The 23,632-nt window shown below is 37.2% G+C and overlaps 4 protein-coding genes across 4 annotated transcripts; all 4 read right to left on the minus strand.

Moving 5' to 3' along the window:
* Window positions 1-610: 610 nt before the first annotated feature.
* On the minus strand, window positions 611-2,826 carry LOC137738384 (3-dehydrosphinganine reductase TSC10A-like). Its single transcript, XM_068478019.2, has 3 exons — window positions 2,091-2,826; window positions 1,548-1,838; window positions 611-877 (listed from the first exon to the last, which is right to left on the minus strand). The coding sequence occupies exons 1-3, from the start codon at window positions 2,773-2,775 to the stop codon at window positions 870-872; spliced, it is 984 nt and encodes a 327-aa protein (XP_068334120.2). The 5' UTR covers window positions 2,776-2,826; the 3' UTR covers window positions 611-869.
* Window positions 2,827-7,315: 4,489 nt separating this feature from the next.
* On the minus strand, window positions 7,316-8,802 carry LOC137736151 (uncharacterized). Its single transcript, XM_088682388.1, has 2 exons — window positions 8,268-8,802; window positions 7,316-7,892 (listed from the first exon to the last, which is right to left on the minus strand). Exons 1-2 carry the CDS (start codon window positions 8,391-8,393, stop codon window positions 7,650-7,652), a joined length of 369 nt encoding a protein of 122 aa, XP_088538514.1. The 5' UTR covers window positions 8,394-8,802; the 3' UTR covers window positions 7,316-7,649.
* Window positions 8,803-11,532: 2,730 nt separating this feature from the next.
* LOC137737014 (NEDD8-activating enzyme E1 catalytic subunit) lies at window positions 11,533-15,870 on the minus strand. Its single transcript, XM_068476356.2, has 9 exons — window positions 15,310-15,870; window positions 15,046-15,209; window positions 14,386-14,588; window positions 13,549-13,781; window positions 13,372-13,434; window positions 13,227-13,283; window positions 12,984-13,105; window positions 12,471-12,588; window positions 11,533-12,102 (listed from the first exon to the last, which is right to left on the minus strand). The coding sequence occupies exons 1-9, from the start codon at window positions 15,412-15,414 to the stop codon at window positions 11,815-11,817; spliced, it is 1,353 nt and encodes a 450-aa protein (XP_068332457.2). The 5' UTR covers window positions 15,415-15,870; the 3' UTR covers window positions 11,533-11,814.
* A 122-nt stretch (window positions 15,871-15,992) lies between these two features.
* On the minus strand, window positions 15,993-19,869 carry LOC137737121 (protein trichome birefringence-like 10). Its single transcript, XM_068476504.2, has 4 exons — window positions 18,623-19,869; window positions 17,644-18,033; window positions 16,984-17,142; window positions 15,993-16,761 (listed from the first exon to the last, which is right to left on the minus strand). Exons 1-4 carry the CDS (start codon window positions 19,063-19,065, stop codon window positions 16,386-16,388), a joined length of 1,368 nt encoding a protein of 455 aa, XP_068332605.2. The 5' UTR covers window positions 19,066-19,869; the 3' UTR covers window positions 15,993-16,385.
* Between the last annotated feature and the right edge of the window lie 3,763 nt (window positions 19,870-23,632).

Below are 23,632 nucleotides of genomic sequence, written 5' to 3' on the forward strand. Positions count from 1 at the left end.
CGGGGAATGAAATACAACGCATTTAAAAAAATTAAAAAAAAAACTCGTTGATCAACCGTCCTTACACCTGTCCTCAGGTAATCTATATAAACAACGAAATAAATCAACTAGAAACAAAATTCAGTGTATCAAAAGAAATCTCAAGAGTTGTCTCAATCTCCTGGCATCTATTGATGAGTCGATATTATGCTATATATTTTACCTTACTTTTAGTTACAATTTATTGGTTATTTTGGTGAAATTTTGATACCTTGATTGATATTCTCAATGTAGGATATTCGACTTCCTCTTGATCAAAAATTGATCAAATGGACAAGTTTTGAAGTAATTCTAATTGAAGGATGTTCGTGTCAAAGTTTTAGATTTTTCTACTTGGTGGATAATTTATGACGATGAAATAATGAAAGCAACGCATAATGCTGTCAAAGTGACATTTTAGGCTTAATTGAGCTTTTTGGCATCTAAGGTGTCTTGACAACGGTCTTATATGTTCAGGACATCTCAAACTTTGAAAAAAGTCATTTTGGGGTTTTTATTAAATTCGTTATTATTATTTTAAATTTCAAAATCAAACCCTTTCCAAACTTTATTTTAAATAGTCAATTAAGAATTAGTTTAAATACAAATTATTTATTCAATCCTTGTGGAAACACCTGGTATGACTATTCTTACTACAATTATCTTATTTCTTACTACAATTACCATATTCTCTTGTAAGTATTTAAAAATGTTTTTAGCCCTAGTTTTGTAGTGATACTTCTTTTATTCTACAACTAGATTTGACCCTGGATGAGGTCAGAGACTCGACGGACCAAAGTAACCCACAACCGACAGCTGCAGTCTAAGTGCAATACAAAGCACCACGAATCTCAGGTCCCTGAAATTAAAAATCATAGGAAAAACAAGAATCGGTCAAGTGTCATTCATAACTAAACATGCAAGGAAATCATCACAGTAAAAAGAAGGGGTGTGATATCCACACACCCTATTTTACTTCTCACACACTTTTTTAATTTTCAATCGTCGGATCGGATGAATTAAAGAAGATCAACGGACAGAAATTATCAAGAGGTGTGTAAGAAGTAAAATGCGGTGCGTGGATAGCACACTCCAAAAAGAAAAGAATCGGATTCCCAGACTGTTGCGTTAGATCGGAGGGAAAGTTGGTTCTTAAGAATCTAAGATGCCACTGTTGGGGCACATATTCTACGACGACAGATGAATAAGCAGGAGCAGCATTCACTTTCATGAGTTCATCTCCCACTAACTAGCAATGACAACCGTTCAAAGTCAGCTACAGCGGAGCTAGTCCTGCATTCCCTCCGATCATGGACCATATTGCAAAGTTGGATACGCAATACGAGCAATTCAAATGCATTAAATATCTAAGCCCGGCAGCATCATTCGTTAAACTAGGCAGTTTGGATAACAACAGGAAATGTACAAACAATTGGCAATGTGTCTGGGAAATATAATCTCTAATGCAGTAAGATCAAACCGAAAACTAAAACATAATCCGTTAAACCGCGATATGAAACAATACTTACTCTTGTTCTGTGCTTGCCACTTCTGTATGCTGGTATACCAACTCCACTGAAAACACAGAGCAACAAGACGAACCAAACCACCTGCAACCACCTCAAAAAATGCCATAACGAACGACCTCTGAGGAGACAACCCAGCAGTGGCAATGGACAACAATAACCCTTCAAAGTTGCAACGCACAATAAAAGAAGCGGACTTAATCCCATCCAAAGCCCTCTTCGCAACATCTTCGGCTTTCATCGCCCCAGACGACTCCGCTATAATGCCAGTCAGCGGCGGCCGCCTCTTGTTCTCTACAACAATTGAATATCAAAATTAGAGCGAAATCACGCGAAGCCACATTGTCTAGAGAGGATGTGCTCCCCAATGCACCAAAGTTTGAATCTCCCTACCTGCATTTAACAATCCAATGCATCCAAGTTCGAATCCCTCTCCCCATGTTTAGCAGTTTGTATTAGTTTAAAGTAGAATATCGCTCGTATGAAAACTCAAGGCGAAACAATCAAATTCCACGTCCAACATTTACAACTCTTTTACAGTTTTACCTTCAGCCAAACCAGGGGTGTCTGTGTCTGGCGGGAATACAAGAGAAACGTGAATGTCGTGAGAAATCACCTCTTGCTGCAGAGCCTCGCCCAAGCCACGGAGCCCGAACTTGCTGGCGGAGTAGGCCGTGTAGCCGTAGATTCCGACCTGGCCGGCCTGGGATGACATCAGCGCGATCGAGCGGGGCCCACGGTCCTCTCCCTTCTTCATTTCGGGGAGAGCGGCTTTGATCATGTTGAAGCTCCCAATCAGATTCACCTCCACCATGAACTTCACCTCATCCAATCCCTGCTTCTCGAGCTCCTCGGCGACGAACACCCCCTGGTTCACGATCAACAAGTCGATGGGACCCGCCTCCTCCACTGCCTTCGATACGGCGTCGTAGTCGCGGACGTCGGCGGCGAAGATTGACACGTCGATGCCGGTGGAGAGCTGGATGTAGTTCTTTGCTTCCTCGAGCTTGTCGAGGGAGCGCGCGAGGATGGAGACTCTTGCGCCCTCCGTTGCGGCCTGGTGGGCCAAGGCGAGACCGATTCCGCTGGAGCCTCCGGTGATGAACACGTGGCGATTCTTGATTGGGATGTTGACGGGGTGGGGCCGGACTATGACGTAGAGAATGAGGAAGAGGAGGGCGAGCGGGAGGAGGAGGAGGAGGAGGAGGGCGAGGAAGGAGAGGTCCGCCATTGACGGAGATGCGAAAGCGTTGATAGTGTGAGTGTTTGCGTTGTGTACTTCAGTTCAGCGACTACTTTGTGATCTCCGCCTAAAATATGGGCCGCACAGACCCGGACAGGAAATACATTTTCAGGCCTTGGCCCACCTGAACTGAAATATGGCAGAGTTTGGGTCTTAAGTTGTGCAACCAGGCCTAATAATATTAATAATTATATTGGAATAAATTTCATAATGGATTAGCCATAATAATTTTAATTCGATTTTGTCTTAGGGAGAATTGAATTCGAACCTAATACCTCTCATTTACAATTAAAAAATAATACGCAGTACAAAGTGGCGAATCATATGAGACTTTAATTACATACTTTCTACCCACCCTAAGTACTTTCCTAATTAAACTTAGGCTTACACCCCTGGAACTCGATTTCAATCCCACGTTATTCCCTAAATCTCATAGTTCACTCCACTTTGCCCCTGGAACTCGATTTTGATCCCATTTTACCCCCTTAAACTTGAAAGTCGTCTCTATAAAACTCAAAATTCGCTTCACATTACCTTAGATCTGTTCATTTCTTATGTGGGTTTAATTTGGGTGTGCCAGACTAATCAATTTATTTATTTATTTATTTTCATCTTTTCAATTTATTTTAAACTTAATATTCTCTTATTGTTGAATGTTAACGCATAATAGAGATTGATAATCAAGTTTATTACACATGTAGCATAGTCTTATTCGGTGTTGAGTTCCACATATGTTTCAGAAGGCAACCTATAAGTTTTAGGGAGAAGAGAGAATCCAAGAGTCAAAGCGGAACGAATCTTGAGTTTCAGAGAGTAAAGTGATGACTTTTTGAGTTCCATAAGCAAAGTGAGATCAAAATAGAGTTACAAAGTGCATAGCTAAAATTAAGCTTTAAGTTTGCTATTAAATGACTATACCCCTAATATGAAATAACTATTTAGGCCCCAAACTTACTTTTCTCAAGCTCTCAAAAGTCAAAATCATTCACTTGAACATAACTGTAACTCCCACCCTCCATTATCTGAGATCAAATTTTCTGCATTCAAAATGAGTGTAACTTCTTTGTGACCCACTAACACTTAATTATTATATTAACATTTCTTAATTTTATTGTCTTAAATTTAATATTTGTCAAATATTTTATTAGAACCACAGAGAAATCACACCTATTTTGGGTGCAAAAAAATTATTATCCCATTATCTTCAATCTTTCTATATCGTAGAGAGATTGGTTTACAAATAAATAAACTAAATTTGGAGACAAAAGGAGGGAAGCATAAAATAGAATTATGAAGGAGACAACGATGGAGAAACAAAGTAGCCTATTTTGGCAGCCAATAGATCTTGTCACTTGTTTAAATGAAATTTCTTTGGCCGAAAAAAAGTGGAGAGTTCGCAGAAAGTATGGGGGTGTGTGTGAAAAGTTTGGTGTGTAAGTAGCGTCGGGTATGCGGGCAATACGAGAATATAATTATTAAGATAAATTTTAATGGAGAAAATAAGTGTAGGCTGTATTCAATTATATGTAGAGTGTTAATATATATATATATATATATATTTTTTTTTTCCATCTATCGATACTCTACTTTACCATATAAACTGTTATTTAGTACTATATTCATCTTTATATGTAAGTGAGAGGTCTTATGTTCGATTTTCGCCAAAGATGAATATGAACAACATTATTATGATTAGTCTATTGTAAGATTTAGCTTACTCCCTCACCGTCCTAGTGTAGATATCATCATTTGTTCCAAAAAATAAAAATAAAAGACATTAACATAAGACTCATCACATATGAGTTGAAAATTGAATTATATAATTCATCAAATCTCAAGGTATGTTAAAGTAAGAAACTACCACGGACTTTTGCATGATTCTCCTTTTGTGATTACATAAAATGTAAATATATATATATAACCGAAAATTTGCTAAGAATCTCCGTATTGTTATCTATCATGAGTTGTGAATCGTGACATTTTCTTGTGTTTTAAAAGCAAATGTTGAGCTTTCAATTCCATTCCAAGATATGGATGGACACAAACGTATAGTGCGGCACCAATGGATTCATTCTCGTTGAATAATTCACCGATTGTTTATTTTGAAATTTGGGAATTATAAATCCCTTATCTCAAATCTCAAATCTCAAATCTCAAATCTCAAATCTCATCCAAAAAAGAAGGAAAAATAAATAAAACTAATAGCTATCTAGATCTCAAAGCAAAATCAACGCAAATATTCCCTGACAAATATTCTTATTTGTTTTCAATAATTTGTCAGTCTCTCTTTTTATTGTTCCACTACCAGTTTGGAAACGTTACTACACAAAAAGATTTTTTTTTTTTTTTTTTTGTCAAACGATAAATTTTGTTAGATTAGCTAACGCCAGAATTTGAACCCATGACGTCATACAAGGGCTCAACGCCTTTCCACTACTATGATAAAGGGTCACTTGCACACAAAAGAATTATTTACTTACTGAAGTTTTTAAGGAAGTTAAAGTTTTATCGTAATATATTAATAATAGGGTGTTGATTCAACACGTTAGAAAAGTATTCTAATAACATAAAGGATTTTGATATTTTACCATAAAACGTGAAAGACTCAACTCAACTCCTAATAAACTCATACATAGTTTCTCAATTTTTCGATATATGATAATTATGATTTCACACTCTCAACAATTCTATGTAAGCCTCAGCCGACAGGGCCTGTATCAGAAGTGAGAGGTCAGGTGGCTTGCTGGGCTGCCAGCATGGAAGGGACACAAAAGTTGAAAACTATATAAGAAAAAGAACCGAAAAGAATTCCTAAAAGAAATGGAAAATATGGTGTTTAGACTTTAAAGAGAGAACTCAAACATGGCATCGAAAATGAAAGGAATGCCTTCTGAAACAAATGCATGATCATGCATGTAGTTGTACTATCGAAACGTGACATTCTGAGGGAAGAGTCTGCAGAGTTGTTTTCGAACCCTAGCGAAAACTGTTTAATCAAACATGTTAAAGTGAGAAATGAATTGATAGTAGTATAATAGAGCTACTTTTAAGTTTACTGAAATTGTTGAGTTGTTTAACATAAGATATTTATGAAATCATAAGAACAACAAGACATTAGGATCACAGATTTAATACACCAATAACAATTAACTTATTTGTAGCATACGGAAGACACAACTCTTACGGATGATAAATGAGTATTCTACTCTCACCAAACGGAAGTGTTTCAGCAATGATAGGGTTTGCTCATAATGAAACGTGTGTATTGTGAAAGCAGGGACATCCTTAATATAGTGATTAGGGTTCCTTTAAAACCGCCTATTATAGTTAATAGAGAGAGACACCTAATCACTATTAGACCAAAAATGTTGTCTCACCAAGGTATGTACAGTATATCTTACTTAGGGTTCCAAATAACCAACTGAACTATCTCGATTCCATGATTCTTGTCAATCAATATAAATCACTATGAGAATCAAACAAATTGAAGATCAAATTACTTAGACTTTCAAGTTATTTGTTTTTCATAATAATTGACAACTCAAGATGAGTCTTACATGTAAAATTTCATGTTGAAAATGTAACACCTCTTGCACCACATCATCCTCATTATTATGCCATGAAAGTCCGACCAAGAACCTATTAATTTGTTGCTAATTGATTTTAAATTAGATGCTTGATTGCATCGCAAATGAAAAAGTTTAGTGAATAATGATGAGAGTAGGGTTTGGTGATTAAGCTTCAATCATACTACTCTAACGACTCTATAAAGTATCAATCACAAAACATCATGCAAAGTTCAGAGAGGAAAAGAGAAGTGATTAATTATGTCATGATTAATTATGTATGATCATGATTAAAGAGAAAATTGAAAATCGATGCCTGCAATGATCTGCAATGATGCAGCTCCTTTGCCAACGGCCCTAATTGATTCCAATAATTTAAACAAGAACATATGTTTATACCCAAATGAATAGCTTTCCTTTATAGGTTGGCAAATAGCTCACATGCTTGTAACTTCCACATCATCTGTTTTTTTTCCTTTCCATAATTCCAAGCATAAAACGATTCCAAGATGTTTTCTTCCAATTTGCAGATCCAGCAAGCTGCCAAGCTTTGTTGTCTGAATGTTGCACCTCAATCCGTGCCAAGATCTTTGTTTTCCCAATTGGGTTTATGCTCACCAACTAGGGTAACTTGGTTGAAGTACTTGTTTTTACTACAAATGTAACTCTCATTAGATCTGGCATACATTTATGTTGCCTTCAATCGAACTTTCATTTTTGGCAAGTATTTTAGCGGAATGGATTTCAACACACCATCTGTTTCCACATTTACACGTTATGCTTATATATTTCTGACCATTAGATCAAATAGAATAAAGAAAATCAACAAACAAGAACAAGCAGAGTATAAAAATGGAGAAAAAGGTGTGTAGAAATAATTTCCTTATTCTAAACTATTCCATACTACGGGAAGGAAAATTCGAACTTGGGTGCAAGTAAGGGGACAAATTGCCCTGATCAACTAACGTAACTCACATATCTTGACTTAATTCAAATTAAGCTAATGCCATACAACATTTTGGACAAATAATCAAATTGAAATCAAAATAAAACGATTTAATGAATTAGAGAAAAGCTCATCCTATATCCAACCGAAAAATCCCCCACACATGTACAATTCAAAGGGGGTACAAACCTATACGCTTTGGTAAGCTTCCCCTTGACAGAGTAATTAGGGAACAAAAGTAAATAGCCTTTCCTTGCCTTGCCTTAAAGCTTGCCATGTTTGGCAAAGGGACTCATCAGCAGAAATTTATTGCCTTGTACAATAATTCTTAATAATTTTGGTTCTAAATCTCATCCATTTTTCGGTCTAAAAGCGCAGTCCGAAGATACTTGGGAAACCATCCTTTTGTTGTGATCAGCTTGTGACGATCTGTGGGATTTTGGGTTGTATGAAGCAAACCTTCCCTGTCTGTGCTTTCTTCTTGAATGTGTTGATTGGGGGATGAAAACTCCAGTTCCTTTGGTTTCTCTTCTGCAGGATTGCTCATACCGAAAGACAGGATGTGCAGGTGGATGGATTGCACAAGAGAAAGCCTGTAAATTCAAAGCACAATTAATCAGTCCTTTCATCTCCCAGATAGAACAAGTATAAAACGATATAAACGCGATCAAGAGCTCAAAAGTAAACAATCACACACAACGACACTAATATTTAACATGGTTACCGCACACTCTTTTTCTTCTTGTGCACATCGCTTGGCTTATTCATTCCAAATGCGAGGAATAAACAAAGAATATGCAAAGAGGGAAAAGAGGTTGCGGAAATCACTTTGCATGAATATGAGCTACGTCCACAAGTTGCTAGGGTATCCAGTATAGAAGAAGAAGAAGGAGAAGAAGGAGAAGATGGAGAAGAAGGAGAAGAAGAAGAAGATAAACGATTACAATCACCGCAAATGAAGTGTATACCTGAAGAGAAACTGAAGGGTAAGTTGCCATAGGGTCCTCCTCATCATCCATAATTAGAAGGGAGATTTGCTTAGTTAAGTCTGCAAAGAACAAGTCATCCTCTAGTTTCTCCATGGCAACTTCCATGCCTGCAGCTCAATCTAGAACTTGAGTTTTTCTGTGTGTTAAGCAAGACTGATCAGTGAAGGGTTTTAAAAGTCTCCAAATCTGAAGCTCTCTTGATAAAATCTAAAGGGAATAAGTAGGGATTTTAAATAGGGGAAAAGCAAAGGGGGGAGGGAAGGGGATGGCTTTGCGCAGCCATGTGGAGTGGTGGGGTCTACGGTGGCAGTTGGCCTATCTGTAATTTAAGTCCCACTGATCCCGCAAGAATCATGTTGTGTGTCATCATATTATCCAGTTGCCCTATAAGAGATGAGGAACAGCCGGCAACAACCCACACCCAGATATATCCCAATCCAAGATGGACGACTCAAAATCCCTAGCAAAACTTGCATACTTGGTTGTAAATGACTTCTCTGCCTCTCACATCCACTTCCCTAAAAAGACCTAGTTTATGGTTCAAGATTCACATACACGTCCACACAAAACAAACATGGTTCATTTACAGTATTATTTTAAGGATGTAGGTAAATTAGGAGAAATTGTCATATCCACTCGTGTTGCTAGCAGCTTCTATTATATTAGTAAAGCGTTTAGCGGCCAACCTATGGAAGAGTTCGCCAACAATCAGAGCATAACTCTTTCTCGACTATTTCAGAATGCTGAATAAATCAAAACTATAAATAAGAAAACGCGTACATTTAATGATAATATACCATAAAATATAAACTAAGTTATCCATCAATTAGACATCATATATATAACGAATCTCTTGTATAAGCAAAAATAAGAAGGAAAAAATCAAAACCAAAATGATGTGTTGTTTTTTTAAAATTAAAGGAGAATGATGTGTATGCATGAAAATCAATCACAAACAACAAGGGTGCATGTAGAACCATTTGGTTCACTATGGTTAACATGTTCTCGTTACTAATCCACTTGTGTTTATTGCAGCTTCACTCAACGGAGAAGCCTTACTATTCTATTAGTAAAGCACTAATACTCAACTAATGAAAACTTTCGCTGATAGCTAACAACATCACTCGTTATTGACGTTCTTACACTAACCGAATCCAATCCATAAGTTCGGAAACACATAAATTTAGTAATACTTAACTTGAAGAGTAAACATATCATCCATCCATGTTCAATTAGCCCTCATATGCATATCTTGTATAAGCCATAAAATGAAGAAAAAATCAAAACCAAAATAATGGGTTAGTTTTTTTGAAAATGAAAGGAGCTAGTGTGATGTGCATGAAAATCCATCAACCAAGGGTGCAAATAGCACCAACTGGTTCACTAGGGTTACGTAACATGTGGCCCGGAATTCATGCCTAGAGAAATAGACTTGTTGGCAGATAAATTTGATCTTTTGTGTGTGCTTGTTTATTCCCACTTCTTCATTCATCTCCGCCCTTCTTCAAGGAACAAACTGTATCAGTCAGTCAATTGCAAGAGCATTAACTGAGTAAGATGCATTATTGTTCTTTTTCTTTCCACTTGCGTGTTTCATTGTACGGTGTTGCTTGGTCCACCTCCTTTTTCCACACGGTTTCATGGCTGGCGTTGGTTGAGCATTAGGGTTGCATGCAATATCATGACCCCTAAGACGACCATTGATTGAAGCATAACAAATAGTTATGAAAAGATCTTACCGTCGTGAATTTCGTGATACATCTCTTTGTGTTTACAATACTCATACGATCTAGAATATTTTTTTTTTTGTGTTTGTAGCAATCATCACGTGATATGTAGCAGATGATGAATTTGTAAACATAAAAAATGTACTTGGATGACGCATTAGATTTCTTAACCAAAAAAAATCATAGTTTCATGGTTGGCTTTGGTTGAGCTTTAGTAACATGTGGGCCGGAATTCATGCCTAGAGAAATAGACTTGTTGGCAGATAAATTTGATCTTTTGTGTGTGCTTGTTTATTCCCACTTCTTCATTCATCTCCCTCCCCCTTCAAGGAACAAACTGTATCGGTCAGTCAATTGCAAGAGCATTGACTGAGTAAGATGCAATATTGTCTCTTTTCTTTCCACTTGCATGTTTCATTGCATGGTCCACCTCCTTTTTACACACGGTTTCATGGCTGGCGTTGGTTGAGCATTAGTGCTGCATGGAATATCATGACCCCTAAGAAGACAATTGATTGAAGCATAACAAATAGTTATGAAAAGATCTTATTTTGTGATACATCTCTTTTCTTTTGTGTTTACAATACTCATACGATCTAAAATATATTTCTTTGTGTTTGTAGCAATTATCACGTGATATGTAGCAGATGATGAAATTGTAAACATGAAAAATGCACTTGGATTACGCATTAGATTTCTTTACAAATATAAAAATTAAAAAAAAAAAAAAAATCATAGTTTCATGGTTGGCTTTGGTTGAGCTTTAGAGTGACACAGTAGATTTTCTCAATAATACAATGGTGTTTAATTTGGTAATTTACTTCACATGTTATTTGATTATTATATTATATTAGTTGAACGAGGATTACTCAATATCCTCATTTCTCGGAGTAGAATGTTGGGTTGGATGTGGGATCCAACCTTGAAGCTGGTCATAGGCTCATAGGCCTCAAATTAATTGGGGATTTTGAACTATTTAATTTGGAAAGACAGCCTCATCCTCAAGCTCCCATGATCTTACTTTTGTTGTGGTTAACTTGACAGCTGCGCATTCATACTCTGACTTTTCAATGGCAATCAAGTTTCGGATATTTGGATCATCTTGGCTGCGAATCAATCATAAATAATCTTCAAACTTGTCTTGCAATGGCATCCCTCGTATTTTGGAAAATTACACTAGTATCTTCTACCAGAGCATGTTTTGGAATACTATCCTATGTTTCACAGAAAAACTTAAAAAGTGATTCCAGATCTTGAAGCACTTTATGAAGAAACAACTGGTACGTGATTACTCGATTTACACTTGTATTTTTTGATAAAATTTTCAACATGTTTGTAATAAAAGCACTCTAGCAAAAGCGCTTACAAGCAATAGGAGCCCAAATAAATGAAGTTTTTCGGAAAAAGACCTGCTAGTGGAGGAAGACCTCCCAAGGATTTCTACTGAAGCGATTCCAAACGGACTAATTCAATCATTAGAACAGGAGGTAAAAAGAAGGCATTTTGTAGCACCGGACTAAATAAGACGTGAATCCATTGGCCATAACCGGAAAACCGTCATCTTTTTCATCAAAACAATTGTTCAGGGCAACTTGAAACTGTAAAATCTCATTGCTCTCATGGTCATAGTAAAAGATCAATTATCTTTCGAGATATTAATATTCCAAGACAAAATTTACAACTTAGAATGGTTTTCAACCTTGCCTCACCAATCCCGCCTTTTGCTTCAATCGTATTTGTGAGAGAATCTTCAAAAGCTCTGTCACTCCTCTGGTCTTTGATTAGGTCCAGTGAAAAACTCATGCCTCTCCTGCGGTATCCATATCTGTGATCCCATCAACTCCTTCGAAACTAACACGCAACTTTCTCAGACACGAAGTCTTTTTGTCATTCTTGGAGGTTGTACCGCTCGCATGTACAACATCCTTAGCAACTTTACCCATTAGCTCAAAAAGTGGTACGCTTAGGTTTGATCTGGTCATCTCTTCCAGTACAGGTGGCGCCTGCATGTACAGATTCTTCCCTCTGTGTGAGATGCTTGCTTTCGATAATAGCAATTTCGGGTGTTCTTCAAGTAGATCGATGAACTGTTACCATAAGTTGAATTAGAGACTAGAATCCCTTTTTGTTTATTAAGTTACACGAACCTTTTAAAATAGAAGACAAAACAAGCGGAACTGACATCAAAAGCAACGCCAAGGAACATAAATATCACTACTCAGAAGGTTTTAAAGCGAAGATCAAAAGGATCATAACTAAAACATAGTATAGCATTTGCCTCCTAGACATGCAATAGCTTTCATCCGACGAGCAATAGATTCCGGTTATATCTTAGGAATATAACTAACATGCAGGACTTTGAAACTTAAACATGAATGTCACCGAAACTAAATTTTCTCCAAAGATATGTTCACAGAAACCAAATTCTAGCAAATCAAAGGAAATAGAAAATAACCTTTTGCAAAGTAATTGAGGTGTCCAGTTGAACAAGAACACCTGGTCCGCATTCAATACAGTCTTTGTCCCTGACGAATTCAGTCACTTTCGTGTGGAGACCTGCTGCACCATTATAACTACAAAGACTCCGAACACTAGGTAAATATTGAAATCTAACCTTTTGCTACAAGTTTGATTAGATGAAACATGTGCAGCCATTCACTTTAATTTTGAAAATAATGTTCAACAATGACCTAGCATCTAGAGCAAGCTAATTTGACAATGTAAGAAGATATTGGCACTTTTCACAACCTTAGCATTGCAATCTAACTTTTTAGAGATTTAAGTATAATGAAATGCAAACTTGGAGTAAATGCAATTAAGAGGATAGGGGGGATTCACTAATCCTAAACTATTTTGCGGGTGATCATTCACTAATCCTATACATAGATTTGCAACCATACTGGTTATGACTTATGACATCTAGGACAAGATGATAAGTCGAGTAGTATAGAAGAGGAATGGAACGCACGTTAAATAGTTTGATAGTGTTTTGCTGCATCCAGATGCAATCTTCAATGTCTCTAGTGCACATGCAGCTGATATAATTGCATTTGTGGAAGCAATAGCTGGTATGATGTTCTTCACAACACCCTGTAAACAACATAATCTGCTTATTAATTAACACCCAAGCCAAACTATGCAGTTAAGTGGCATAAAATCTTAAAAGGAAAATAATCTTAGGAGAAACAGACATCTTTAAGTACATATGCACCTGAGTAAGAGAATATGTGACTCCTGGAATACCGAAAAGCTCAGCTCTCTTGGTAGCCTATTGGATATTGAACAACAAAATCTAAGTTAAAATGAACATCAGTATAAACAAAATGTAAATCACTCCATAACTTTACTTCACTGACCTCATCATAGACCCACTTCATATGCTCTGGATCATCTGGATCAAAAGCCTTTCCGCTATGTACCTATTTGTAGAATGCATTTTGAGTTGCCATTCCATCAATTCTCTCATGCAACAGTTATAAAGTGTAATGAAAAGTAAAGGGGAAAGAACATTGAAATTTTGGGCAATGTATCACCTCATCCCATTTGATTAAATGAGCATATTCAATACAATGAGCAGCAGTTCTAGGGGTTTCTGCAAGGGTGCATAGAGGGAACTTCACTTGAGGGGGAAAAAGCCAGATGGTGCACTCAAAGCATGGAGTGACCCCTGGCATAATGACCCTAGCATGTCCTTGAAAACCTTCAGTCCCTCCATCCACCATAGGCTTGATGGTTTCTTCTTGTGGGCTATCATCAGAATTATACTCTTCCAAAAGAATAACAAATAAAATGCGAAGGGCCACATTAGCTCAAATATAGTAAAGTAAAAGCAATTCATCATTTCAAGAATGACGTATAAAGGGTAGCAAGGGATAAGGCCAGCCACGACATAAGGACTTTACCAGGGACCAAAAAAACAATAGCCCCAAAATACAGTTATACATATATCCGACACTAGAGACAAAAGTTCAAACCAAAAACTAGACCAATTTTGATACCTTGAAGTTGCAAATGCATATCATAAGGAAGGTAGTGGAGTCAGTTTCTCAAATTTGACACCTTAGACTCTACACCTTAAAGTTGCAAAACGGGACCAGTTTTGGATAGCAAGTTTAATAACCAAAATCTATCCTCTGCAGGATTTTCTGGGACTATTTTATTCAAATCTGTTCTTTCTGTTCTCGTACGAAAATAAACTCTGTAATTATCAATAACTAGAGCAACAAGGAAGGTCAATAATCAGCACCACACAAAGAACAAATGCAAGTATAATTACAGGAACACCTGAAGTCGTATAATACTTTTAATGAATTACACAAACGTAGTAGAGAGACAAAATATGAGAAAAATGGATAGGTTGAAGTACCAACCAAGAAAACTACAAGCAACAGAATTTATGTAGCTCCGAGCCTCAATGGAATCAAGACCAAGGACGATAATACTGAAATCACTATAAAATTCAAGCTCCTTGTCCTCAATCCGGCAAAAATGTGGAACGATATTTACACCACTAACTCTCTCCATGACACGTTTTGCAGCCACCTCAGCCTTTGGCTTGCCTACATCTTCAAGTCTACAACAATAATTTCATGAGGAAAGCACTGTAACAAGAAATTGACATTCCAACTCTTTTTCTTCCCTTGTTTTTCAAATCGATAATGCATATAATAGATAGGAAACCACAGTATTCATTAGTATAACGCAGCAGGAACGGATATCAAAATAGACGATTCCGAAGCAGATAGAATCCTAATATTGAGATATTAGACATTCAGTAACATACACAAACATGAATGATTCAGTGATAAGTTTACTATTAAGATTTGAAAGTCGGGTTTCTCCGAAAACTTCAGCCTAAGATCACTTACCAGAACTAAAGTATTGATAGATTATACAAGTTTTCGACACTCTATAGCGAGTGAAAGACCGCGATAACGGGGCAATAAAAAAGCATATTCAACAAACTCTCCGATTCAAAAAAATACCCATAACAAATTAAAGCAAAAGGCACCAACAAAATTTCAAATAACCTGAAGAGGAACTGGCGATTGAGATTGGAAACCTCGATACGATCCATGTCTATGACTTCGAGCTCCCGAAAGCCAGACAAAGCCAAGTCCTTGAGCAGCTCGCAGCCCAGCCCACCAGCCCCGACCACCAAAACTCTGGCGTACTCTTTGAGGTCATCTCGCAGCTGCAACAAAAGCAAAAGTAAGAAACCGACGAAATCGTACAATCGATCGAAAGAAAAGAATGGTAGAGAGAGAGAGGGAAAAGGGGGGGGAAAGGTTTACTCCGGGGCCGGGTTCGAAGGTGGGTCCGACGAGATTTCCGGCGCGGAGGAGTAGCTTGTCGAGGTCCCTGGATCGGCTGTCTTCGGCGGTAGACGGTGGTGCCATTTTCTGGTCGCTGTTTGCTGATGAGACGAGAAGGCCCAACGTACAGAAGGCGAGAATCTTTCTACTTTCACTGAGCGAAACGGAGTGGTTTTAGAACCCGGGAGAATAGCACATTGGAATCCCTATTTAAATTTTATTATTTATTTTAAAAATCAGTATTTTTGTTTTAGTTTTTTCTTTTTTTTTCTTTTTTTTGAGTACATCAATTTGGTATCAAATTCATGAGATTCGAACTTAAACATTTCACTTCTAAATTTTTATTATCGAAACAAAGAGGGACTGCGTTCAGATTTTTTTGTTGTACTTATTTTTGTGATGTAGTAATATTTTTCGTAACTCATTGTCAATAGCTTTACATTATGGGTCTAACTACGTATTTATATACAATGTGTAGTGAAAAATGAACAAAGATTTAGAACCCCTAATTCAAATTGAAACCCGAACCTCTAATATAAAAAAGTAGTGAAAAACGATCAAAGGTTGAAACTGGGGAGTTCAAACACACGCAAAAGTAGAAGAGAGTAAGAAAACAGTAATGAGCATTGCTGATGATTCTCAATTGATGAGTTGAAATTGAATTAAGACAGTGTCTAACGTTACGATATATTAAAAAAGCTATTTAATTACATATTTCCAAAGGATTACAGTGCCTGTTTAATAATTAAAAGTAAAAAGAAAAAACCAAACTATAAGTTTAAACTTTCATAATTTGATTCAATTAACCCTTGGAAACCTATAAATTTACACTATCCTCCAAAGGTATGCTGTTCTGGTGTTCCTCCATAAAGCATAAATTATCGCACTATTAACATAAGAATCTGAGGCCTGCCATCAACCTGAAACTCGAAATCCTGACAAAATTGATGATATCTGCCCGTTTCTTTGATCTTTTCCCTTCTCCCCTCGGAATCATTGCTGTGCGCATCAAAGCGTTTCTTCCATATAACATATAAACAGGAGACTTGGTTCAATCATACCTGTGCCCTATAAGTTGAGGAGTTATATGTGCCCATCACCTGCTGCTTTAGGAATAGCGCGTAGAGTAGTTCGTTCCATGTATCAGGCACTCCAGGCAGACACCAGTGGCTGCAATCTTGGCGATGGAGAGGTGCAGGGCCAAGTTTAGGACCCTGAAAGTACAAAGACAAATGTCCATCTTTTCTCCGTGCAGTCATTTGAGTTACATTTAGTATATCAATCTTTGTCGTCTGTGATGTGTTTGAGTGAGCTGATAGCACAACATTGGCTACCCTGAATTGATCCCATGATTGAGGAGGCACCACTGAGGAACCTAGCTCAGGCAGTGTCTCCGAGTGGCAGTTTCCCCCGGTCTTCCAATCCCCACCTCTGCATTATTCAAGCATAGCACTTCAGCTTTTCATAAAAGATTTGCATATAGTATCTTACTTCACCAGAAAAGATCAAAAAAGAGATGGATTCATGATTTTGGCGATTGTGAAAATGTACAAATGACAGTATCAATTGTCTAAGACATCTAGAATATGCTGAACCGTTGATAGGATATGCGTTCAATAAAGAAAACCAATCATTTCAAGTAACAAAACGAACCTGAAATGCACAGGAGCGTATGTTCGAAAGAAAACTTGAGTCTTGCTTGAATTTACTTGAGTGTCTATCCAGTGCACCACAGTCTCCATGGACTTGTGATACGCATCTTCTACGCTCATTTCCATCTTTACTTGCTCCCCTTCCTGGAAGTAACAACCCCTGAACAAAACATACTGAAACTTTTAATCCTTCCACTTCGAGGAGAATCAGAATGAAAGAAGAAATATTGTGTATAAAACTATAAAACTTGAAATAATCCCTAAAGTCCAAGGTTCATTGCATCCCCACATATAACAAGTCCTAAAGTCCAAGTCCATCATTTTTGTGATATAACTTACAATACTCCAAACACTACAGACAGCCATCAGCACAAGTCCTAACACCAATTGCATCAACTTTCGACCAAAACTTGAGGTTGATGTGATGCAATCGTTCAGTATTAAACATTTTTTCAGGTACCATTTACTTTCTTTTAATTAAAACCAAATCTAGAAAGCGAAAAACAAAGAGAACAGTTGGGGTGGATCGGAAGAGTTACCTCCTTAAGACCCTTCATTGAAAATTCCACTAAGGTCGCATACATTGCAGTAAAGGGTTCATGCGAATGCAAACGAGTGAATGTTGTGAAGTAGTCAAATAGGATTGAGATTAAAGATTTACCCTCTTACAGTCTTCTCGTAATTCCACCAGTGCCCTGTGTTGAAGACCAGCACATCTGCATCTCTCCACTTTGCGGAATTCCAATCCATTTGATCCACCTTCAGAGTTGTTCTGACATTTCTTAAAGCTCCAGAAGGAGGACGGCTCTGCAGTACAAGAAATGGAGACCGGTAGTACTCCATTGTACAGTTATAATCCTTGAATTTGAACACCAAGAACCCTTTGTGCTTAGTAATTGGGTTCCCATTCACTTCATAGATCGAATCCTCATTAGAAACTGCGGAAGAGAGCATGCAGAGGAGAGATTCCCACTGGTTTCTTCCAATTGAATCGCCAGCAAACACTAACCGCTTGTTACGCAGTTTTTCCAACATCAACTTGGCATCAAATCTGTTCGTTATCCCCACAGGAAAAATAATTTTGAGTGTAAAAAATAAAATCACATAAACAACTCTAAAATGTCACCATAAAGCATACACAGAGTTACACAAGGAAGGACAAAATTAAAAAAAAAAAAAAAAAAATATAGTCCACATCTAAATAGGAATGACACTAAAATTCAAACTTGCCGTATTTACCAACGGAACGCTCACAGGAAGCCTGAGATGAAACCAAAAAAGTTAAATCACTGTCAAGGTGACATTTTATTTTACCTAACCCTGAAAATTACTCCAAATTACGTCGTTGGATTCAAGTTGTTTGGTTGCTGAGAAAATTCAGGAAAACAATCAAACTCTTATCCCTGCAAATTATAGCTGAGACAGTATATAGAGCAAGTCAACTTAAACTATTCAATTCCACAGGTAATTATAAATTATATTCACATCATTTCTCATAATAAAAAGGGAAATCAATGTGACTAAGAAGAAATGACATATTTCAACTTTGATGATTTCTTTTATTTTCCCTCTCTTTCTCAGCAACCAAACATTCCGAAACCGCAATCGAAAATTACCAAAAACTGAAAAGATTGAAGTACCTGGGCAAGTTGCAGTGCCTGGGCTGCCATCTCCACTTGGTGTAGAACAAATCAGGGCGGCCATTTTCAGAGCACCTAAACCCTCCATCCACAAACCGGCAGTCGTTGGACTGATACAGCGGATACGCCTCGTCCCACACCCAATCCCCTTCAAACACGTCACACCCACCACCCTCTTCTCCCAGAAACTCAACCCTCCGGTCCCTGCCCCACCCGTTATTGCTCTGCAGCCACATGAACCGCGCCGATTGGCCCGGGAACCGAAACTCTTTGACAACAGCTCTGTAATCCAAGTAAAAGAAGCACAAAATCACAGTAACACTGGCAAAGAAGAATCCCAGAACGCCCAGGGACGGCTCCAACGGCTTCAAACGCTTCAACTTCTTGAAAGCTTCGAAGAATGGCATGGTTTCTGGGCCTGGCTGGGACGGGTCCTTAGACATTGGAGCTCGGAATCGTATTCTGGGATGTGGGTTTTGCAGTGATCAAGTTTTTAGAGAGAGATAGAGAGGGGAGAGAGAGAGAGAGAGAGCAGAGATGTGTAGGGTGGAAGCAAAACATATGCATAAATGGGATTGGAAAATATGTCCTGTCTGGGATTGTGCTTTGATGAGTTGGTTTGTTTGGTAGGTCAGTGATATTTGCTAGTAATGAATGATGCAGAGCTTAAAAAACAAGGGAGATGGGTTGTTAAGGAAGCAAGGAAGCATTCATGGAGGAGGTTATATATATATATATACTTTGCCTTTTCTCTTCTTACTTTTTGGGAGGGGGAGAGAGAGAGAGTTGATTAGTGATTAGAGTTAATTAATTAATCATAATACTGTTTGTGGGTATAATTACATAGAGATATACTTCTGTTTTATGAGGATTGATTTTTCAAATGGGCCAAAAACAAAATCCAAAGACTTCAAGTCAGCACTCAGCGCAGAGAGAGAGAGAGAGAGAGAGAGAGAGAGAGAGAGAGAGAGAGAGAGAGAGAGAGAGAGAGAGAGAGAGAGAGAGAGAGAGAGATGGAGAGAGATGGAGGTTAAGGTCTTTTAGAGTGAGAAAGGGAGGAGAGAGAAGAGAGGGACCAGCAGAGAATGGACAGGAGTTGTGGCGTTAGTGGGGAGGGAGAGGGGAAGAGAGCGAGAGAGAGAGGGTAACGGATACAGGGCGGTTGCCGTGTTTTTTTATTGCTAGAACGTGACGTATTGGAGAGAAGAGGAAAGGAGGGAGACGAAACGTTTTGGGGGATGTTGTGCACGCGGAGGAGGTGGAGCGTGGGGGAGTTGATCGTATGATAATCCCTAATTTTGCCAATTACCACCGTCGTCTTCATTCTTTTTCTCTAAAAAAAAAATAAAACAAACCACTTGTTCTTCTCCAATTTCTCTTTATTTTGAAAAATTAATTGTTTTTCTTTTTTTTTGAACAACAATAATTGTTTTTTTTTTCCTTTTACAATATGAGAACAATTGGTGGCAAGCGGTTATCTTGATTCTTTCCGAGCCTGAAAAGGCTATAAAAAATTTCACTATGTTCATGACCACAATACTCACCAGCTCGGAGCATTTAATTTTTCTCACATTGAAGCGATATTATATCTAACTAATCCAAATTGGGTGGACATAAATGTGAAGTTGGGTGCCGTATGGGTGGTTGTGGGGAATTCCCGACTTGTACTCCTTTTTGCTCTCTGTGTTTGGATTTTGAGGAATCAGGCCCATCTCTGTTGACTAGGTTTTCTTTTTCGTACTACAAAAACTTATTGACATAGTCGAGTTTTATTTAAACTACATATTAATGAAAATTTTTTTGTCAATAAAAAAAAAGTGAAAAGATATATTTTTTTTTCTTTTATCACAACAAAAAAGTTAAGAATAATAACATAATTTCACAAAATAAAATTTTGTTGTTTTTTGTTTAAGCCTGTAGATGATTCTATAATCTCTAATTTAAAAAAAAATAAAAAAATAAACCTCTTTTTCTCTCCCCCACTCTCACGTTCTGTCTCTCTCCTCCTCTCTCATTCAATTTTAAAAACAAAAATGAAAAATTTTACACACATTTTATATATGTGGGCATATACTAGTTTTCATGAAAATGATTGAGACTCCACCAAAATGTTATAAAATCACTCTACGAATTGACAAAAGACTACTAATTGACGGTAAACAGTTCAACCAAAAAAAATTTGTTGTAAACAAAAATATTTATACTTACATTTCATAAAAGAATCTAAAATCGAAAAAGCACAAGCAGAGGCGAACGCCACTAAGCCTCTCAACAGCATAGAGAATTAGCTGACCCTCCGAACTTCGATGGATATTTATGGATAACTTAGATGCTGCCACTTAGAAAGTTGGAGTTGGCCTTCACACAAGCACTCTAACTGTGTGATAAAATGCCTCAAAGAAGAGTTGCTCATATTATTATTCTTTTAAATATTACCTGGTCAAAACAACATTGTGGACAATTATAACGTGTATTGTTATTTGTCTATATGTTATGAATGATGGAACTGTGGTTTAATTTTTAAAGTTATCATATGTCTAAAAACTGTTTATAAACTTTTACATGTGATTCTCCGAATAATTTTTCTTGGGTCCGTCACTGAAGACAAGTGACCCTAATGAAAGGAGAACCTCTAATTTTTGTTGGGGTCATGATAATAAGGTGTACAAATGCAACATACTCTTGGAATATCAAACAGGGCCTTAATCAAAAGAGATGTTTACTTTGTGCGATGCTTAGCTCAATCATCAAGACAATTAGCATATATTCTAAAGATAAGATTGGACTAATTTAATCAACTTTCGTGCTTGAGCTTGTGATTTCCATGCCTTTTTTTTTTTCTTACCATCACGTAAGAATTTAAAATCAGTAGGTGTGTCATTATCATTTGCTAGGATTTTTATCTTAATCTAGTTACCATATGGCAGTCAGGTGAATCCTCGTCTTACTGCTAGCAAGCATGATGTGTTCAATTTCTGTGGTTTGGTGGCTTGTAAAATCATAACGTACCCGCCATCTCCATCCATGTTTAAATAATTTTTTCAAAGATGAAAATCTAACTCGATGACACATATTTGAATGACAACGCTTTCCATTTATTCAGCACTTTGATCTATTTTTTGGGATTTGGATCCCATCCGAATCCAAATTGTGGAGATCCTAAGGATCCTCACATCCTAACCGTTTATCGTACATCATACGGTCAGAAATCATTTGAAATTTTTTATTTAAGATTAAACACAAATAATATCTAACAAAAAACTGACCCCATAATGTACGATCAACAGTAATAATATGAAGATCCCTAAGATCCCCACAAAACACAAAGCATGCTTTGTTGTTACATCAGAGAAAACCAAACATGGATCTATCGTAATCCTGATTTATTATCTCAACCTCCTTCGTTATTTGGGCTAACCCAAGGGTTTTGGATACAACTTATTGGATTCTACTTCAATCTTCAAACGTGGTGTTGCGTGTCAATCCAAAATTCAAAAAGTCTCTAATGCACATCTACAATAAAATTATTTTATGATTAGGTATCAAACATAAATATATATTAGGTCAAACGTGAAACCTCCTCAAACCAAATAGAAACAACTCATACTTGACCTGAAGGTACGTTGTAATGACCAACATAATTGAACTAATCAACTTGTAAAGAGCAGAATAATGAACTTACAACCTTCATGATGAGCTCTAAAAAGTGAAAAAGTCAAGCATGTGTTCTTGTTACATGGACCTTTCAAAGAGGGAGATGCTTGCAATAGATGATTTCAAATTAGTTAGATTTTTTGTAGAGATGTTGTGTGACATCCCACATCGCCCAGGGGAGTGATCCTTATATGTATATTCCCATCCCTACCTAGCACAGGGCCTTTTAGGAGCTCACTGGCTTCGGGTTTCATGGAAACTCTGAAGTTAAGTGAGAAGGGGGCTAGAGCAATCCCATTATGGGTGACCCACTGGAAAGTTGTTCGTGAATTCCCAAAAACAAAACCGTGAGACCAAAACCGTGAGGGAATGGTAAACTCAAAGCGGACAATATCGTGCTACGATGGTGGAGCGGGCCTGGGAAGTGGTCCCCCCGGGCCAGGATGTGACATGTTGAATTAGAAAAATAGATGGTTCTTATCTTGTACAGTATTGCAGGATGAAAATGAGAAATAATAAGGTAGAATGAGTCTAAATGAGAAGTCTAAAAAAAGTAGTAAAATGAGAAGATCAAAATCAAAAAGTTGTTAGCATTCCCAGTTGTCATAATATATAATAATTTTTCTATGATTTGTGAAATTTACTAACACAAATAGAAGGTCAATGCAAAAGTACTTTCTAACTGCCATCTCCGATCCCTTTTTCTAATTGCCTTCTTCTAGCAAATTGAAACATTCAAAAAGATGGAACCAATAAAATAACAAGAGTTACACGTGAACCTGGTTTTTCAGTTCTCACCATTCTTTTTTGTATTAATAAAACACCATTCATGCATATTCATGGGATTAATCCGGAGGAGGAGGAGGAGGAGGATGGTCAAATTACATGATGCCACCTGTCTCACCTGGGACAGAAAACCTTAAACAGCATAACGTACACGCCATCTCCCATCCATTATTTCTCAAATATAACAATCTGACTCCATCGTTATGCTTATCATTGATCAGCAGTTATATTTAGAGTAATATTAGTAAGAATAAATTTATATACTAAATTTTGTAAATTAAATGATATGAAAGTTAATGATTTGATTATTACATATGCATTGATAAACGTGTTCATTCATATTAGTGACACGTAATTTAGTTTGTAAATTTGACCTACAAATTTAATCTCTTTAGCGTTAACCTTAGATTGATCATAATCCCAATCCATTATCACAGCCTCCCTCGTTGCTTGAGGTAATTTGAGAGATTTTTTTTCAAATACTGGGTATTCGAGTGGTACTTCACATATCATAAAAATGGAGATAATGATATATTTATCCGTGTTCCTCCACTTATTTTATGACACATA

This window comes from Pyrus communis, chromosome 13 (genome assembly GCF_041283825.1).
Source record: "Pyrus communis isolate YQ-2024b chromosome 13, ASM4128382v1, whole genome shotgun sequence".
Classification (NCBI taxonomy): Eukaryota; Viridiplantae; Streptophyta; class Magnoliopsida; order Rosales; family Rosaceae; genus Pyrus; species Pyrus communis.

Excerpts from the sequence above, each read along its gene's own strand:
- LOC137738384 (XM_068478019.2), bottom strand. The coding sequence starts at position 2,775 with ATGGCGGACCTCTCCTTCCTCGCCCTCCTCCTCCTCCTCCTCCTCCCG. Across the intron at positions 1,839-2,090 it reads CACCCCTGGTTTGGCTGAAG|AGAACAAGAGGCGGCCGCCG; the intron begins GTAAAACTGTAA and ends CAATTGTTGTAG.
- LOC137737121 (XM_068476504.2), bottom strand. The coding sequence starts at position 19,065 with ATGTCTAAGGACCCGTCCCAGCCAGGCCCAGAAACCATGCCATTCTTC. Across the intron at positions 18,034-18,622 it reads AGGCACTGCAACTTGCCCAG|ATTTGATGCCAAGTTGATGT; the intron begins GTACTTCAATCT and ends GATAACGAACAG. Across the intron at positions 17,143-17,643 it reads TACGAGAAGACTGTAAGAGG|GGGTTGTTACTTCCAGGAAG; the intron begins GTAAATCTTTAA and ends TGTTTTGTTCAG.
- LOC137736151 (XM_088682388.1), bottom strand. The coding sequence starts at position 8,393 with ATGGAAGTTGCCATGGAGAAACTAGAGGATGACTTGTTCTTTGCAGAC. Across the intron at positions 7,893-8,267 it reads ACCCTTCAGTTTCTCTTCAG|GCTTTCTCTTGTGCAATCCA; the intron begins GTATACACTTCA and ends TTGAATTTACAG.
- LOC137737014 (XM_068476356.2), bottom strand. The coding sequence starts at position 15,414 with ATGGCACCACCGTCTACCGCCGAAGACAGCCGATCCAGGGACCTCGAC. Across the intron at positions 13,106-13,226 it reads TCACATATTCTCTTACTCAG|GGTGTTGTGAAGAACATCAT; the intron begins GTGCATATGTAC and ends TGTTGTTTACAG. Across the intron at positions 12,103-12,470 it reads CCTCAATTACTTTGCAAAAG|TTCATCGATCTACTTGAAGA; the intron begins GTTATTTTCTAT and ends TTATGGTAACAG.